Below are 15,081 nucleotides of genomic sequence, written 5' to 3'. Positions count from 1 at the left end.
TCATGTGAAGCAGAATGTGGTAATTATGTTTTTCAAAACTATTTTATTTCCTGAGTTGAGGGCTTAAAAAGGGCTTTTTGTATTGAGGATGGTATTAAATACCAATTGCTAACTTACCCTGTTAGCACTTTCACTACTGTTTGTTTCTCCATCCCCTATTTTTTCTTTGTTTTTCATATGCCATAGATGGAAGTTGAAACCAGGAGTCTATTAGTGAGAATGAAGGATTAGGAAAACGATAATTATGTTTTCCTCCTTGGATACCTAGGCCTGTGCACAGTATGCAGGTTTTTTTGGTGCGTGATTTGGTTTTTTTTGGTTCATTGGAGGTTTGGGGTTGTGTTTTGTTGGGTTTTTTTGTTTTTTTTTAAGGCTTGCCTTAAATGAATGTGTTTCTTTACAGCACTGAGAGAAGTATGTAATTGCTTGACTTGCTTGATACTGCAGGTAGAAAACTATGGTTGATAAAAACAAGCAGTGAAGCTCAGTGCCAAATTCCAAAAAGTTCTCAAGACAAGGACTAAGAAACATTTACAATGAATAGCTCCAAATATTGTAGGATTTTACTTTTATAAAGACATAGGCCCAAGGCCAAGCATTTTGTTACTTACTATTCTATGTTGGCAAAGTAGGTGGTACACTTTAATTTCTCCTAGTTAGAAGGCAAAGGTATTAAAAAGTGCATAGACAGAAAAATAGATGTATCTCTAAAAGCTGTAATTTCACCTGATTTGTTTCTAACTAATATATTGCGTAATTTTTTTCTGAGCTGAAATAATTTAAAAGCCTCTTTAAGCCAGGGGAATGAAGTATGTATATTTTTAAAACAATTTTGCTTGTTCTTTCTGAATGTCATTTTTCTCGTTTTTTTTTTTTTTCTTTCAGTTCAATTCCTATGATTAGAAATTGAGTTAATTTTTAACTTCAGTAAATTAACTTACATAACATCCTAATTGCTGTTCAGTCTTGTGTAAGAAATGAGAGGTCCTTGAAAGAGAAGAGAGGGCAAATATTTTACTTCCATGGCTGTGGAAGGCACGGATTTATTTAAAACAAGCATTTAACAATAAAGTAGCTTCATGTGAAGTAGAGTCTGTAGCAGAGGAGGCCATAAGTGCTATAATTTCTGTGTTTTTTGGGGGTGATTATAAGAGATCAGTTGTAAAGCGGGGTTGGAAGCATAGTGGGTTCCTGTCTCTCAAATTGGAAAAGGAGGTGCTGCTGTGTTTGGTTTAAATTCCACTCCCTGAGATTTTTAGCTGTCCCATGGTAATGGTACCACCATTTAAAGATTTGCTTGTCTGCTGAGAGATGAGAGAAATCCTGGAGTCTCCTGTTTGTATCTTGGTCCAAATCAGCTGGGTTATTGTCTTCTTTTGTGTTTATTCTGGCAGTCCTGCTACATTCCCGGATTGTGATGTGTGTTAGTTTGATTGGTCTCAGCCTTCTTGAGGATAGTTATGAGAAAGTCTATGGACATATGTTCACGTATACGTGAACTTTCCTTCTCCTTAGCCTTTGTTCTTCTTTGAAGTGTAGCATTTATCTTCATTCTAATCACCAAATTTTGTGTTTCAGCTAGTCACAGAGAGGCCTGACCTGTTCAAGCACAGTTAATTCCAGTGTTTCTGCTCATCTCCCAGCTATCAGTAGCTATAGGAGTGGTCTGTAGCTATTGAATTGTAGGAAGTACCAGAAGTAGTACAAACAAAGAAATGGTTTCCCAGGTCTGTGTTTTCCTTTTGTTCTTTAGTCTATCTGAAATGTACTTCAGGTGTACAGGCAAGTGTCTATGGGTGTCCCTCTCCTCCCTGCACCTTAGACCTATCTTAATTCTTTTGAGTCTGGCCTAGTTTGCTGACATTTGCAGTGTGAAATACCAAGTTAAATCTTACTTGCACTTTAGCCCTTGTCATCCTGAGTAGCACAAACTGAATTTCAGACAGATTTGGAAATTCACACACCTGTGTTCACTACTATCATAGGGTTAATGCAGTTGTCCAGAAAGCGTTAGCTTGACACAAAATCTGGGTTTTTCCTTTTGGAACATGTAAATGATGCAAATTACAGTGCACTTGCAGGAGTTATAATGTATTGTCTTTTGTCACTCTTTAACCAACTGCAGTTGTCATCGAAGCCCTTGGCACTCCTGGTTTTAATAGACAAATAATGCTATGGAATCTGCAGGGTTTTTTTTTTCCCTCCTTGGCATTTATGCCAAATTTTTCCCAAGATTTTCTATGCTGTTGGTTGTAAATATCTGGTTTTTTACCTCTCCATTAAACAGTTGAGTTGTTTTATCTTGGGTTGTTTTGTTTCTTTTTAAAGTACTTTGTAACTTAATTTTACTCTGTGATTTAATTAGCCATGATGTATAGCTGTTGTGACTTTTAAAAGCATATCGGACTGTTTTGCTTTGTTTCTTTCTTTCTTGCGGTTTCTTCCTGAATATGTCCATTCTCCTTAATATCTCAAAGACCTTGGTAATGTTGATTTGAGACCAAACCAGCAGACAGCATAATGGAAGAATTCTCTTTAATGAAAAGAAGCTGTTTCTATTTCTTCTTATCAGGATTTACTGTTAAGTCTGTTTTTGAGGTGTATGGTGTGGGTGGCTCTAAGTTAATCAGTTAGTAGGAGGGGCTGTAGAAGAGGAATTTAGATGAGAAACTTCGGTGCAGTGTAGAGACTGGTTTTGTCCATACCAATTACTATCCTTGCCTGACATCCAAGCATCTGAAGGTAAATAGAAAATGTCTTATTTCATGATTTAGGACAAATCACCTTTACTATCAAGATTGGAAATAGGTTACATTCTGCTCTAAGGCATGGGCATCACAGACTATAAAGTGGCAGTTTTCTGATGGTCTGGGAAGCTTGAACTGCATTTTGTATATCTTCACTACATTTTAAGAACAGTGGGACATTTGAAAGATATATCTAGATCAGTGGTAATGTTGTGTATATAAATATAATTTTTATAAGTCTATTCAGTGTATCTATTTATGATTTGAATTATGGGTTGATTAATTGAATATTTTTCTACATTTTTTTACCTTAATATTAGGCCAAAGTGGACAACTGATACTTTCTGTCAATAGCACTGCTTTTACAAAGCACATCTTTGTATTGGTCACTTTGGAACGTAGGAAGGGTTTTTGCTTTGGTTAAAAGGAAGTAAGTGGATGTACATTTTGAACTTACAGTGTTGGAGATGATGGTCTGTATACTTTTGTATACTTTATTCTCGTTCCCTCGAATCTCTTATAAATTTAAAGCATTGCTTTGTAGGCAAGTAATTGATTTTTTGTTGCAAAAACGTGCACAGCGCTTGCTGAGCAACAGTGTCTTGAAGTTCAGACCACATCCTGTGAATATTTCTTTCTGTTTTGTAGAGTAAAACCTGCTGGTACAGTCGGTGTCTGGACCAAGCTGTTTACTGAATTCCCTGAGCATCTTTGCTTCTTCTTGGCTGCCTGTAGATATTTATCATGGTTATTTTTTTTTAAATTCCTCTCTCCTGCCCCCTCCACCAAAACTATGAATGAAGGCAGACTAAATTATAAATGTCACACACATGAATGAATTTTGCCATCAACATGTGCTGTTAAGCATTAAGATATGCTTGCATGTTTTTTGATGCATCTTTTTTTGTACTGAAAGGAAAATGCCAGTAATAATGAAGTTATCACCTTTACTTTAAAGGAGTTTTAGTTTATAAAGCCTGTGGCTAAATGTCTAGTCTTGCATTCTGCTGCATCTGCTCCCTCTTCCGGTGTGGTTCTCTGCATCAGAAAGAAGACAAGATATTGAAAGTGAAGACAAGGTATTGAAGGTGGAGCCGTGGTACTGAAGGTTAGTGAGTTGTTGAGCAAACTGATCTAAATGAAAAAAAATTCTCCCCAATGACTTGCAGGTTTAGGCTTTTTGAGTCAGTTACTGATTGGATATACAGTGTGATTATACAAACCCTAGCTGGAATAAAAGGCAGGTGTGAGGGAAAAGCAGGGATTACTCTTGTTTCAGCAGGGTCGAGTTTGAATTTTGCATGATGAAGATTGACTTGCCTTTTGAGTTCCAGTTGCTGGTTTGGAATAGTCTTCCATTTACCCACAATAAATGTAAATGTTGCTATTCATCATCAGCGATTTGATCCTTGATAATACATACATAGAAGTCAAAATTGCAGTTAAAAACTACTTACCCAGTTACCTCTCCTTTTCGTCAGATTTGTAGTCTACCACCTCCCATCTCTCCTACTTTTTCTTGCCATAGGCAGATTGGCTTTTGGACTTGAGACAGTAGGCTGGGAATTTGATGTTTCTCTGTAAAATGATATTTAATTGCTGCAAGAGTGGGAAATAACAAACCATAGAAAAGGAGAAGAAACAGTGAAGACCTTTTTTCCTGAAAACTATGTTTCAGAGTACTTGCTTTTTAGACTTGTATATCTAGCCTCTTTGGTTTGTTGGGATTTCTGGTGGCCTTGTGTTTTTCATTATCTTGGTTGAAATGTGTAGGTCATTGAATGTGTAGGTATTTGAATGTGGCATGTTATTCCTTCAGATTAGACCTCCAGGCTAGTGTGAGTGGAGAACTGACAGGTGATGGGCAGTTGGTATGATGGTAAACAAGTTCATATGTTATGTATTATGACAATGATGGACTTGGAAATGTCTGTCACTTAGAGTGTGCAACACCATTATGGTATTTTTCAATTTCAGATGGCCAGGGTAGAATCACGTTTATTCATGGAGGGATTGAAAGTGCAGGATAATTTTGGGGGTAGAGGATGGAAGAATACAGGATATTTAGCTTCATCATTCTCAAATCTTCTAGGAAGATTGCCAGCTGGATGTGGGGATGCTATGGAGCTGTAATTGGAAGCCATGTATAGGAGCCTCACTTGACTGTACTGCACTCATGAAATGCAGATGACTTCTGATCTTTCCCTCCTGTTTCCAGAAGGACCAAGCCCCTATATTAGAGAGGAGGTGGCACTCATGTGCATGAAGTGAACAGAAACAGCTGGTATTTGTGCTGTTACCCACTTTTTAAGACTCTGATACTGTATTTATCTTTGCTTCTCTGGAGAGACTAGAGTGCAGTGATCTGTTAAAGCACTAGTGAGTTTAAAATATATTTCTCGTTATCTGAGTTTGAATTGCTCCCTGCAATGCACTTCTTAGAGTCATCGCATGACAAAGGTTTAAATTGAATTGTGAGGACTTTTTCCTTCTCCAGGCACACCAGTGTTAATAGCAATTACTTCTGAAAGCTTAGCTGTACATTGCCAGCTTACTGGAATACTAAGGTGTCAAACGGATAGTTCTCAACACATCCTTAAGCAGTTAAGCTATTTCTCATGACAGCAGTTGTCTATTTGTATGTCCTGCTCTTTAATCTGTAAAATAACACCTTATCTTCTGGTTGATTGATAAATATTTGATCTAGCATATCAGGGGAAATAGTGTTTGCTGTAAGATAATTTGTTTTCCTAGGGTTCAAAGATGGAAAAAAAGCTCAGAATATATTAAGTCTCAAATTTTCTTGAACATTATGCTTGGGAAGAGAACTTATGTATTAGGCTTTTCCTTTCAAATTATGTAGTACAAGGATTAAGCTATGCAGGATTTAGAGATATTCAATTCTTCCTGAAGGTAGTTTCTAAATTATGATCTTCTGCATATTTGAGAGTAACTAGTATAATGATATTAATTATCTGAGATTGGAATTTTGAAAATGTGATGCAAAGGTTGGTTGTTTCTTTTCCTTCCCTTAGCCCCAGACTGAAAATATACTAGGATTTTTTTTCTTAAATGCATTCATAGTTTAGTTAGTTATTAAGATACCAAAGTGTCCGTTAACCTTGCAAATGAGCATGGAAAAAGTTGCATGTTTTTTCATGTTTTTTTCATTTTTGAGAAATGAAATTTATCTGTAATAAGAATCTAGAGTGTGGCAAATTGAAATTGACTCTGACCTGAGGGTGTATTTCTTTTATGATACAGTTTCATGTTTGCATTAATCTGTCCCCCTCTAAGTGACAGTGTGACTGACTGCATTCACTTTTAGTATTTTTAGAGTTACCTTTCTCCTGCATTTTTTCCACTTAAAACACAAAGATTTTTTTTTTCTTTTTTTTGATGCTGCAGTTTTGGGATTTTGGGGAAGAGTTAGATTTTGAGGGACTGGTGGGTAGTTTCAGTGCATCTGGCATATGTTAAAGTGCTGGGCAGAAAAGGTCTGGGAAAGGTAACTATATGTTTGTACATTTGTTCAGCTGTGTGGTTAGAATACAAAGCTGAGCACTGCTTTTTAGGTGTATGTGCCTGTATTTATATCTCTGTATCTTGAAATAAGTGTGGGGGGGGGGGGGGGGGGAAATATTTAAAGATCCACAAAAATAGCCACTCATTCTCTCTCTGCTAAGATCACGTGTTTTCTGGTATCAGTCCTGACACTCGAATATGAACTCTGAGTCTTGCATGCTAGAATAATAGCCGGTAGTGAAGCTCAGCTTAGTGAGGTTGTTATGTACTGCTGGAGTGGGTGTCTTTCTACCTTTCCCCTTGAATCATTGATCTAGAGAAGAACTTAGGATCCAACTTAGAATTTAAGTGTTAATGTTGCATACAAATCAGTCAGCTATTCAACATCAAGTACTCAAACTCAGAACGTGTCTGAAAGTTGATGCCCTCTTCTGCCAATCACCTAGCTTCCAATAGCCAGATTATCTTTTAACACTTTTAACAGTAGTAAAAGTATGTTTAAGCGCTTACTACTGTTTTTTGTTGTTGTTTTTTTTAAGTGGAGTAAATACATACCAAAACAACTTTTTGTAATATAGGCTAACTAATTTTTAGATGATGTTGGTAATTATATGCATCCTTTGTTTGTCCAACTTAATGGAAAAAATATACTAAGTATTTCAGAAAGCAGCTGAGGAGAGATTTATTTTCAGTACATGCCCAACTGCATTAATGTAGTTGCTAAAGTAACGATTTTGTATGAACATTGCTAATAATTATGCTCGTATATTCATAAGTTCCTATTTTTCTTATTTTGCACTTTGGATTCAGCTAAACTGCTTAAAAAAATTAAATAGCATTTTAAAATTTGTCATGGTAGATGAAGAAAATGGAGGGGAAGAATCCTGTGGTACTAAATTATTTTTTTCCCTGCTCCTTGTGAAAGCAAAATGTTAGATTTTATGCACAGATGTACTGGTGCAGTAGAACTGACTTAATAAATACCTCAACTAATATTTTTTACAATATTGAAACTCAATTAGTAAAATATTTCTAAATTAATTTTGCCGCTTTAAGGGATCTTTTCCATTACCCACTGCTATCATTAGTTGCCCTTATATTGCTAAGGTAGTGGTGTGATGATGCTTCTTGACTCTGGGTGGAAATGAAAGTAGCGTCCATTGCGGTGTTCCATCTGGCACCTTTTTCCAGTAAGCTTAGCCAAAGTGATAGATATCTTTGGTTTATAATGTAATATTGCCAGTCATTTTAGCATAGGCTCTAGGATACCTTCTTGCAAACTTTGAAGTACTTGATAGCAGTACTAAACACATATGATTTTTACAGTACTTTAACAAAATTTCATATAGATAAGCAGACCCTGATCATTCATGTCATATATTGAAACAGTAGAGTAACAGGGGACTAGATACAGTAAAATGGAAAAAAATAATTTTGTTTCTTAAGTAGTATTTTTTTTGAAATGAAGCATGGTTTTCACATGTGATGGTAGAGTAAAATCCAAGTTGATTCTTCTCCTAATTGTCTTTGCAGCCACAAAAACTCCAACATATTGTCTGCAAGCACAACAGCACAAATCTGTAGTTCTGAAGAGCCCTGGTTGTTCATAACTGTTCTGAAATAGGTTTATAACTCAAATGTAATATGGGTCCTTTTTTGTATAGTGACTTGCCTGTCAGGGGTTTGAGTTGGATTGGCTTGTTGGTATTAATTAGGTAGTGTGTTTTAATTGAAGATTGCAAGTAATGATAATGAAAAAGCCAGAAGTAGACCGTAGCCTTCGTTTATACTCTCTAGGTTATGCTGTTGTGAGGAAAACTGGCATTAGGAGAAGCGTCAAAGGTCTTTCTAATGATGTGCAAAATTCTTATTTTCTTACTCCTCCCCAGCTGTTAACTTTTGGAGTCTACTTCACCACTGAGAACTTGTATCATGGATGCCAAGTAGTCACAAATTTGAACTGGTAGTCTGGAAGAGACAACGTATTCAACAGTCCATTCTTTATCTATAAAGATGCCACTTACGTCTCAAATAGAACTGAATCTTCTCTGGGAGATCACAAGATGAGAGAGAGTCAGCTCTCCTTACTTAAGAGCTAGGAAAGCTATTCTATGCTTTACATCATAGACCATCGGTTCCTGAACAGGGTGTGTTATGAAGGGAGTTGCTGGCTAGATATAAACTCGATTTAATGTAATACTTATGTTAGGATATTCAGCCATGCAAGAATTTTGGCTGTAGGTGAGAAAATTTTAGAAGGAAAATTCCAGAGCCACCCCTTTAAGGGATAGCAGCCATTTTATTCCTGAGAAAGCCAGGAAAGTAGCAGTGCAGTCATCAGCCATGGTATCCTTCACAGTTTCTAATTGGGGTTGCCATGACACTCTAGGGAGGAGATAACAGCAATGTTTTGGAAAAGCTAGCTAAGATCTGTTAAACAGATGTATTACTATGGATGCTTTAGGGTTTGTTAAATCTCACAGTGTTCTGGCAGTGGCAGAAACACTTATTTTCTTTACAATTCTGTTGTTGCTGTTTGTCTTAGAAACTTTAGTCATCACGAAACTCCAGGAATCATAAAACTGGATTTTGGACTGTATATTAAGAACTAATCAGGATCTGATCTCCTGAAGAGTAGCTTTTTTTCAGGAAAGATTCCATTTATCAGCATAGAAACCTAGATTTATTAGACGTTTTTTACTTTTGGGTGAGATGTATTGGCTTTTTTAAAAACAGATGAGAAAGCATTCTTCTGTATTTTGGCACTGTATTTGAACTAGCTTCAACAAATGTCACTTGGATGAGGCTATGGGTGTGTTCCACATGCATCTTAGGTTTACTGCATTATTCTGGCCTGCTGGCCAGGACCACATATTAAAACTTTGTATTCTCAACAAACAGACTTTATGGCAATACTGTGTAAAAGCTGACCAGGCAGAGTAAGCTTCTGAGAAATGGATCCAACTACTTGCTAGCAACTGTCTCCACTCTTGTCAATAACTGTGGCTGCAGACCTTCAGTAAAACATCACATTAAGCTAAATGAAAGGCAGCTGGCAGGTCCAGTTAAAATAATTGAAGGTTTTTTTAAAGACTCATCTGTGCAGTAAATTTTATTTCCCCATGAGGGCTGTGAGAGCTTTTGTGTCTGTGTGGGTGGTATAGATTCTCTTTCAGAGAATATGCTTGAGATTCACCAGAACTTTAAAGAGGAAGTCATTCTTCCAGGTCCTGCACATAACATCTTGTTGGTTTTGGTTACATTTTGTTAATCTGATAATTGACTCCATTCATACAAATAACAGGGAGCTGTTCTAACTCTAGCTTGCTAGTAGTGTTTATGTTTTAGTTTTGTCTGCCATAAAAGGAAGAGACCATAATCAGTTCTACCTTCTCTGTGTTTTGACGCACTGCTTTTTCTGTTTGCATTATGTTCAGATTTGATAAAGAACAGAAATGAATGTTAGTAGAATGGTGGTTGTTGTGGTAAGCTACATAAGTTACTGTTTCCATGTTGTCTGTGTTTGTTTCTGCTATAGAATAAAATAAATGTATGGATTTGAAACTGTCTTAGTTTTGTGCAAGGCTGCTTACACTCATCATTTTGAAAAACACTTCTTAATTCTCTTTCACAGATCCATGTGGATGGTTTAATAAACTGTTCAACGTCCTGGTGAATCTTTGGTCCCAGTTGAGAAACTGATTCAGGCTCCTGTGGTGTAAATTGGCAGTGGTGGAGTGATTTGGGTAGGTGACTGTCCATATATGTTAAAGGAGATAAGGGGAAATAAAAGTTTTGGCACACTTTTTGTTTCAGTTACACTCTCAAGTGTGCTATTAATATCTTCTCCCATTCACACATGTAAGAATCACAAATTTTTAACTGCTGAATTTGTATCACAGTAGCTTGTAGGGATGATGCATAAGAAATGTTAATTTTGTTTGCTTTCTCTAAAGGAGTGCTAGGGGTATTCACTGTATTGGCACTGTCTGATGCACTTGGGTCACAGAGTATGGTTTGTTTGTTTTAAAGTTGGTACAGCTCCATGTGAGCACTTGTATAGAGCCAACCTGACTTCCGTTGCTTCAGCTCTATTTTTCTGCATTGTTTGCTTACTTTGAATTAATAACCCATTTTATTGTAATGTATTCAGGTAACTTTGTGAAAAAATAAATTTAATTTTGAACAAATATTTCTGCCCTGGATACCTTAGATGCTATTGTTCTGTCTAGAGAAATTGTTATATTATTAGTGGTATGTTTAGGGTGGGCTAAGACTGACAGGATTTTTTTTTAAACTTACTTTTCTTCACATTATTTAATAGCAGATTCACACAGATCCTCAGAAAGGGGTATAGCGGAATAGGGAAAAAATAACTAGAATGATGTGGCCTTTTGAAAATAATTTTTGTCCCTAATTGAACTGCCACCAAAAATCTTTGGTAGTTTACAGTATATACTGGAGTAGGATAATATAGTGTCTTAGTCCTAATAAGGGCAGTTGAACAAACTCTTTTTTATTCTGCTCTCACCATCTTTTGCTCTGATTCAAGATTCTGATTCTGATTCAAGAATGTTGTTAGAATGAACCCACAAATATGCCTAACTAGCCACAGAAAATGCTTGACTTTTGAGAGGGGAAATATTTTAACAGCAAAAATACTGTTTTAAATGCTTAATAATTGCAGGAATTATGTGCTTGGAAATAAAGAAGTCATGATACTTAAATTAGGAATCATTGTGAAAAGACAGTACCAAATGTAGGAACATTTACTGAAAATGAGTCCATGGGAAAAGATTGGGTTTTAATGAAAAAAGTTAGATTTTGAGGAGCACATTCTTTTTTTGAGAGAAAAATCCTAAAAATATATATGTTAGAAGTACTTGACATTCTGTCTGACGACTTCACAATTATTGTTTCTGTAGATCCTTGTTTACAGAATTTTTAAAAGTGCTATGTTTCTCTGTTAAACGGTAGATGTTTCTTTCATAGTTCTCTGACTAGAGAGTCGTATTGTGGAAAAAATTGTCACAGAAGAGAAACAATTTTATCATTTGGATGGTCTGGGACTTCTCAGCTGCTACTGTGCTACTTACTGCCAAACTAACCACAAAGTGGAGAGTTCAGGCACCAGTGCACATCTTGGATTTAGAGGAGGTTCTTTCTTTTTTTATGCTACTAATATTGTTCAATAACATTGAATAGGTGTAAGATAATAGCCAAACACACATATTTGAATGTTGCTAATAATTTTATGTTAAATTAGAACATTGTTTTATAATCCTGGTTTCATTGTGAATCTACTTGTTTTTACTTGGAAACACTTCAGTATTACTGAGGGTAATACAAATGATATGCTTAAATGTAGCTTATTTCTTGCATTGCAGTAGTTTGCTCTCAAGTCTAGTCCCTTTTTCACTCCTAAGAGTTGTTTTATTAACAGCCTTGATTGAATCTTGATTGGGCAAAGAAAATCTCTACCCGATAAAAAGGATAGGATTGTGAAGCAAATGCTTTTTGATAAGCTTGTGGCTGCACACATATTTTTAATAGCTGAATTGTAAAGCATGTTGTGATGAAATACTGTAGGATTACAAAAGACCTAGTAAGTGCTCTTCATATTTTGCGATCATCTTGGATAGAGGCTTTTTAATGCCAATTTAGTGCATGTTCTCTAGCTTCTCAAAAGTTTTGTAACGAGTAGGTTTCTAGAAAAGTCGCTGTAATTTGTCATGCTCTAAATTCACAGTGAGCACAGTGTTAAATGCCTAGGTCCAATGTGAAGGTAATGTATCAACATGTATTTACAGGTACGGAAATACAACATGGAAATAGAGACTATAAACAAGTTTTTACTTGTGGATAGCCAAAGAATATGAAAAAATTAGACTAAAAGTTGGCAGAGTTTTTTTTTTTTTCACTTTTTGTAATCCATACACTGCCTGATAGGTCAATTTGACAAGACTCTGTAAGAGTGAAAATTTCAGAGTATAGCAGCTTCTTTTGCAATATATTTGGAGTGTATTTGGGCTTCTGACAATACTTTAGGGATGCGGTTTTGAAGCTGTGTAATTACAGTTAGTTAAGAAAATTCCTATTTCATTGTCTTGCTATCAAGACTTCCACCTGAACAAAGAAAACTACACTGACTGAAAAGGATCCTCTGTATCCCATCCCTTCAGTATTCTTGTGACTTCCTTGTTTTGGATATGTTCCAAGAGTCTTACATAAGCTCTGGTTTGCATATTTAATCTGTGAGCCCTCTTGACTTGCTGATTCATTTCTCCTTGTAGCAATAAAAGCTGCCCCAAATCTCCCCCTTCCTAGTTGTATGTGACAAGTTCTGGCATGAAGTGCCTGCTCTAACATATCTCAGGTGTTTCAGCTGTGAGGGTTAAACTAATCACCATAAGATGTATTTTATCATGGCAATGCACTTGGGGAACTCGTTGTTCAGTGAGCCCAATGTTCCCTGTGGTGCAGGAAAGGTTATGGACGAGCTATCTCAATAACTGAAATGATTCTCAGACCCAGAGGCACTCCTGTTAACATATTCTTGACTGCTTTGTTGAATGTTCTTTTTGTTTAAAGACACGAGGAATGGTAGTTAGTTTGTCCCTTAAAATGTCTGCGCTGCTAAGAGAGTCTAAACAAGATTAGTTTATCATAGGGTTGACTTATGTGATAAGCTTGCTGGCTGTCACATGGCCAGAATTGGGTTTTGTAAGGGAAACATCCTGTCTCCATAGAGGCAACTTTGCCTAATTCTATGCAAGGGGTAGATGTTGGTGTACTCATGCTTGCATTACAGAGGCAGCATAAGTTCTTGAATCTTGTTTTTCAATTTAGTAACTAGCAAATAAAATACTTCTTAAACCGTGTCATAAATGTGTGGTGGTGTCAGAGGGGAAGTGTGCAGAGAATTCTTCTAGAGGATTTAAATAGCATGACACATTCTGGTTTCCTCTTCCCTCTCTCCTCTTCTTTTCTATCTGCATTGTTCCATGGAGGTAGAATCAAGTGCTAGCTAATGTATGCAAGTAAACTTGCTTTCGACAAGTTGTCTTTGAATGCCAGCACCTATTTCTTCAGTTAAAATACTGCTTCTGTGTCATTCACAGACCTCTCTGACAATTTCCTCCTTTCCTTTTGTTTCTTGTTTCTCTCCCCATCCCCAGGATATTTTTTCTTAATGATCCAGTTGTATACATCATAATATGAAAGTATATTTTCCTCCTAGTGGAAAGAAATGATGGTGAGACAGAAATGCCTGATAGAATGGTTTACTTTCAGTGATGTCATAAGCAGCTGTGGGTAGTTGTAATGGATGTGCCATAGTTTGCTTTTCTGCCAAAATGCTTTTCAATGTATGAAGAATTGTAAGAGTTTACAAATTCCGTTGCACAAGCATATATAAAAAGTACCATTTTCTTCCTGTATGATTGCTGTGTCAGGAGGATCATACAACAGTGGTGTGGAGAGCTGTGCAGATTGTTGTCTTATAGAATTCCATATCAGGGTGAGAAATACTGGATTTCACTACATAAGACCAGGTAAATTTGAAGCTAGACAATCTGCATCAAGTCCAAAGAAGTCTTGTACACAGAAAGCAAAAAGAATAAGTTGCTTTGATTAATAGGGAAGAATTATCATTGGAAGTGCTGTGTGTTTTGGAAATGCTATATTGCCATGATGATGTTATACTGCAGGTTACATATCTGTGAAGATTTTTAGCCATCCAAGATAGTCTGTAATTTTTGTATAACAGACAAAAGGTACAGTGTTTCTGCAGGTCCAAGTGGTCTTCTGACACTTCTGTTGATAAGCAAATGAGGACAAAGATGATAAGAGTGAGCCAGCTGACTAGGTAAGTGGTGTAAAAGGAGTGGATTTTCCTGTTATGAAGCAACAGCTTGATTTTAGGGTGAAAAGAAATTACAGATTCTCCTCAAAAAAAACAAGACGAGGTAAACATCAGTTATAGAGAAGGGACAAGTAGAGTATTAATACCTATGCAGAAGGAAAAATAACGAACTTCTTTCTAATAGGAAAGCAAGATACTGAAAATACTGTTCATGAAGGACTGATGACTAATTCTGTTTATTTAAAAAAAAGGTGTTGGGTACTCAGTTTGAAGGAGAAGAAAACACTTATGGTTGATCTGTGTAGTGTCACTGACCCTTGGTAGAAAAAGTGATGTGTTTGATGGTTAAAATAGCTGCTTGCAATTTAGAAAGGGCAAAGTGAAGGAAAAGGACAATTCTGTTTTTGATGAGAACTGGGAAAAAAACCCCACTTTTCAATTGGTTTTCTCTGTGGTCACTGCAGAAATAGCTTGCTATGGGCTATCAAAGTGCAGTCACATGCAGGATGACTAACTCTCTGAACACAGGAAACTTAATTTTTATGTGCAGGTGGTCTTGTACTACTAATACTAAAACGTTCATTAAAAAAGATGACGGATGCAGTATTTTTAGAAGTAATTATAAAAGGATTTGGAGTCACACCTATTATTGAAAGGAGCCAAATAACTAGTAGTGTATTTAAAACCTCCTTGTTTTTGATAAAGTATAAATGACTGTGAATTGACTTTGATTGTACGTAATAAATACGAAGTTTAATCAGCAGCATTTATTTGTTCCTTTTCATAAAGATCACTTGGAAGCCATTCAATGAAATCATCTGTATAGAAATTCCTTTTCTACTCAGTTTTAAAGGGAAATCAATTAAAGGATGTTTTACTAGATGCTTAGAAAACATTGAATCTAAAACAGGCTAATATAGCAGTGCATCTGTTAATTAAATGAAG

The 15,081-nt window shown here is 36.2% G+C and overlaps 2 protein-coding genes across 6 annotated transcripts in view; both read left to right on the top strand.

The window, feature by feature from the left end:
- NLN (neurolysin) overlaps positions 1-10,018 on the top strand; it is a 95,621-nt gene extending 85,603 nt beyond the window's left edge. Inside the window, exon 14 of the mRNA XM_088157202.1 lies at positions 9,907-10,018. Coding sequence (XP_088013328.1) covers positions 9,907-9,974 — 68 coding nt within the window. The 3' untranslated portion in view covers positions 9,975-10,018. The remainder of the gene's footprint in view (positions 1-9,906) is intronic.
- The window catches only part of ERBIN (erbb2 interacting protein), a 115,128-nt gene that overhangs the window by 9,972 nt on the left and 90,075 nt on the right, over positions 1-15,081 (top strand). For 2 of the 5 annotated variants that reach the window (XM_088157194.1, XM_088157199.1), the window contains exon 2: positions 9,907-10,018. The exons of 2 other annotated variants lie outside the window; for them this stretch is intronic. The gene's annotated coding sequence lies outside the window, so the exon portion shown is untranslated. Of the gene's footprint in view, positions 1-9,903; positions 10,019-15,081 lie in introns of those variants that run through there. One more of the 5 variants, XM_088157195.1, reaches the window with a different exon arrangement.

This window comes from Sturnus vulgaris, chromosome Z (genome assembly GCF_052056855.1).
Source record: "Sturnus vulgaris isolate bStuVul1 chromosome Z, bStuVul1.hap1, whole genome shotgun sequence".
In the NCBI taxonomy this organism is placed as follows: Eukaryota; Metazoa; Chordata; class Aves; order Passeriformes; family Sturnidae; genus Sturnus; species Sturnus vulgaris.
This window is presented reverse-complemented; position numbering and strand designations above follow the sequence as displayed.